Genomic DNA, 4,550 nt, shown 5'->3' on the forward strand with positions numbered 1-4,550 from the left:
TCAGTTGTTTCAGGGTGCTTGCCCTTCATCAGTGTATAGTGGGTTTCTGACTTGATAGCAAGAGGCCTGTGATGTGGATCAAGAACACTATCCTTTCTCCTTAGGGAGAGCGCCTAGAAGATGAGTGAGTGAGGAAACTTATAAGGCCATTCATGCTTCTCTGGGTAATATCTAAATAAGGGAGATGGAATACCTCTGCAGCGCCACCTATTGGAAGGCAGCATTCCTGCAAGTCAATGTTAGACTCTTTATACAAGCCTTGAAACAATGACTGGGAATTGAAAGCCAAGCCAGAATCCATACACAAATATATGCTATCAAACAAAACTTGTATGGCTACATAAAACTCAGCTGATTTATTATAATTCGACCTAGGTTAGGCACGGTAACTGATAAGTTAAGAATGCTTTCTTATTATTTCACTTGGTTTTGATCATCTTTCTTACACAATTTTTAACATCCTTATTTCTGATGCTGTAGATGATGGGATTCATCATCGGCATTCCCGCCGTATAGAGAAGAGATAGAATACTATCTGTCTCTAGAGAATGAGAAGATGGAGGCTGAAGATACATGAACATAAGGGTTGCATAATAGAAGGTGAGGACAGTGACGTGAGAGCTGCATGTAGAAAAAGCTGCTTGTTTTCCTTGTGAGGAACGGATCTTCAAAATGCTGGAAATTATATAAACATAGGAAATCACATTCAAAGATAAAGAGCAAAAAATAAGGATCGCACATACTACATACATCATTGTCTTATTAAGCCAAGGATCCTTGCAGGATAGTCTTAAAATGGGAGGTATTTCACAAAAGAAATGGTTGATAAAATGATTCCTGCAGAATGAAAGTCCGATGAAGACAACGGGCACATGGATAAAGGAGTTTACTAAACCCAAAGTCCATGGTATTAGGGCTAAGATAACACAAAACCTCATATTCATAATACTGCTATAGTGCAATGGCTTACAAATGGCTACAAATCTATCATAAGCCATGACGGTAAGTAAGAGGCACTCTGCTACCCCACCCACCAATGAGAAGAACATCTGTAAAGCACATCCAGTCACTGAGATACTCTTGTCTGTGGATAAAGTATTTTTGAGGATAACGGGCACTACAGTGGAGGATACAAAGATGTCAATGATAGAGAGATTACAAAGGAAGAAGTACATAGGCGTGTGTAAGGTTGGGCTGATCCTCACTGTAATAAGAAGAAGACCATTTCCTAACAATGCAATAATGTATACCACCAGTAATAAAAGGAACCCTAAAACTTGGAGTTGAGGAACAGTAGATAATCCAAGCAGGAAAAAGTGAAATGGAACAGTTTGGTTGGAGTTCTCCATAGAAAAACCCAGAACCTTCAACAAAGGACAAAGTTGAAGATTGTTAAGTAGTTTGACTGAACTTGGAATATTTGTATATTGAGAAGAACCCCACATACAAAACTAGTACAGACAACCAATCAGATCACTGTGTTCATACTCTAAGGTACATGAGAACGAAAATGTAATTGCTTGTCTTTGAGAACTACTCCACTATTTTATGTTTCTACTGTTTTTTATAAGAGCCTCAATGTTTTATCCTTAGATTATTTACTGTCCTTGTCATTCATCTAGAGAGCTGTTTTCAACATTACCTGTAGGTTTGCTACATCTGTGTATAAAAATGAAACCTCTATTTCTATTTATGGGCTTTTACCCAGTAGCGTTTTTTTAATGCTTCAATATCGCTGCTTTTTTTTTTTTTTCCATAATAATTTTTATTAAATTTTGTAGAGAAGTAGGAGCATATACATATCATTGCGTATATAAGTAATAATTAAATACACCGTTACAAAGTTTACATATTGTGACGACAGGTATTTCAAGCTTTACATTTCACACAGCGATATGTTATAAATGAGATAAATTACTTTTTGTGTTTAAGCAGTAAGAGAAATAGATCAACTAAACAATTTTAAACATATCAGAACTTATTTTTTAGTTCAAATTGCTGCCAATTATTCCAAATGCTGTTAAATTTAGAGAGACAATTGTTAAATTTTGCATATATCTTTTCGTAACAATAATGGTCTGAAACTGCGCCCAAGAGTTCCCCAATCAAGGGAGGAAAAGCTTTCCTCCACTTTTTGGTTAGGATGCTTTTGGCAGTCAATAGAAAGTGGCATATCCATTTTCTTTTCTTTTTTGGTATTTCTTGGCAGCCGATAAGGAGGAGTGCTAGTTGAGGTGAACACTCAAGACAAATGCCAGTTATGGATTAAATGGTGTTAAATACCTCCTTCCAATATTTACGGATTTGGGGACAATCCCAAAACAAGTGATATAAGGTGCCTACTTGGCCGCAGTCTCTCCAGCATGAATTAGAATGGGTCGGGAAAAATTTTGCCATTTTTGAGGGTGTATAGTACCAGTTAGTTAGTACTTTGTAATGGGTTTGGAGAATGCTGGCTGAAAAAGTAGCTTTATTGGCCCATTCAAAGGCTCTCAACCGCATCGGGAGTGGTATGTTTTCTTTTATGGTATGCTCACAATTTAGAAGGTGTATCTTTTTTAATCTATTGGTATTTTGAGTAATTACGCTGTAGAAGGTTTTGATTTGGGAAGCTTGGGAGGTTTTGCACCTGGTAAATATGACTTCCAATTCTTTCGGGAAAGAGAAATTGTATATATCAGCTTGTTTGAGAAAGGAGAGAATTTTTATATATGAAAAAGCTTCTGAATCAGGCATACTGAATTTGTTTTGAATTTCCTGAAAAGAAAGAGGTTTACTTTTATTCAGTATGTCTGAGATGGTTTTAACTCCCCTAGTTGTCCATTTGTTTAGATTTAAATCCCGAATGAAGTAGGAAAGGACTTCAATTGGAAGTTCAGCTGGAGGGTCTCTGGAGTCAGCCCCACACCCAAGTGCTAGTTGGTTCCAATACTGAAGGGTGTTTGACATTAGCAGAGGGATATCTTGGAAATATATTAGTGGTGCGATCTTTGGAATCAGAGCTCCAAGATTGGAGGCCTTAATCAGAGTCCAGGTGTCTGTCTCCATTTCTGTTTTTCTCTATATGGCACCAAGATGGGATTGATTGAGATTTCAGCCAGGCACCAGATTGGCTTAACAAAGAAGCCTTGTAATAGGTTTGGAGGTTGGGAACACCAAGACCCCCCTGTTTCTTATGCTGGTATAGTATTGATGCCGCTAATCTCGTTTTTTATCACACCAAATAAAATTAAGTAGCTGCTTCTAGAATTTTTGGATCGTGGACTGGGGAATTGGATAGGACAGTGTGTGAAAAAGGTATACAATTTTCAGGAGTGGTAACATTTTATAAAGTGCCATTCTGCCGAACCAAGAATTACCAATTTCCTCCATCTCTGCTTGAAGAGAGATATATAGGGGATCAAAATTTGCGGAAATTGTTTCAGGTAGGTTTTGACATATTTTGGTGCCTAGGTACGATATCTCAGTTTTCCATTGAAAGGGAAACTCCTTCTGTATATCCAATTTTAAATCAGGATCTACATTGATTCCCATTATCAGGGATTTGTCAGAGTTTAGTTTGTATAAAGAGGCATTGCTGTATTGGGTGATGCAGTTGTTTACACCTCTTAGGGAGTTAACAGGGTCTGTCATGGTAATGATAATATCATCGGCGAAAAGGCCGATTTTGTTCTGTCTTAAGCCCATTGATACACCTCTAATCTCCAGAGAGGTTCTAATCATTTCTGTGAGGGGTTCTATTGTCATGACAAACAACAATGGGGATAGGGGACACCCTTGTTGGGTGCCATTAGATATATAGAAAGATGAGGACAACACCCCGTCAACCAAAACTTTGGCCGAGGGTTTTGTGTAAAGAGCTTGGACTGCACGCAGGAAGCCCTCGCCCACCCCAAACCTCCCGAGCACTTCAAATGCGAAGCCCCAATGCACTCTATCGAACGCCTTCTCCGAGTCCAGGGAAAGAAGGAGAGAAGGCGTCTGACTCGAGGCGATCGACTCCAGCAAGTTCTGTATCTTGCATGTGCCATCTGTGGCACTTATTCCTTTCGTAAAGCCCACTTGGTCATTGGGAATGACCGTGGGCAAAACCTCCAGAAGTCTGCTGGCCAATATTTTAGCATATATTTTTAAGTCGGAGTTCAGGAGGGAAATAGACCTGAAATTTTCTGGTGTTGTAGGGGACTTGCCTGGTTTGGGTATGGTGACAATAGTGGCCTGGAGTATTTCTTCTTGCATGGAGCCCAGGTCCATCGCTTCATTAAATAGTGAATTTGGTTTGTGTTTTTTAGATCTTGTATGGCCTTATGTATTTTTGGAATTGATATTGGTTTGCTTAATATGTCTCTTTGGGTGACTAGTGTGGGGAGATCCAATCCATCCAGGAATTTATTTATTACCTCTGGGGTGGGCTGAAAAGTGCTAGGATTATCTTTAAGGCTGTAAAGGCTGTTGTAATATTCCCTGAATTGTTCAGCTATCTGCTGGGGGTGGGAGATTTTATCCTGGGGGGCATTTTTGTTAGTGATAAATGGGATTTTTGTTTTTAA

At 38.9% G+C, this 4,550-nt stretch overlaps 1 protein-coding gene across 1 annotated transcript; it reads right to left on the reverse strand.

Annotated features, from left to right (window-relative positions):
* Positions 1 to 419: 419 nt before the first annotated feature.
* Positions 420 to 1,349, reverse strand: LOC136571909 (olfactory receptor 5AR1-like). Its single transcript, XM_066572527.1, has one exon. It carries the CDS (start codon positions 1,347 to 1,349, stop codon positions 420 to 422), a length of 930 nt encoding a protein of 309 aa, XP_066428624.1.
* Between the last annotated feature and the right edge of the window lie 3,201 nt (positions 1,350 to 4,550).

This window comes from Eleutherodactylus coqui, chromosome 6, assembly GCF_035609145.1.
Source record: "Eleutherodactylus coqui strain aEleCoq1 chromosome 6, aEleCoq1.hap1, whole genome shotgun sequence".
Lineage (NCBI taxonomy): Eukaryota > Metazoa > Chordata > Amphibia > Anura > Eleutherodactylidae > Eleutherodactylus > Eleutherodactylus coqui.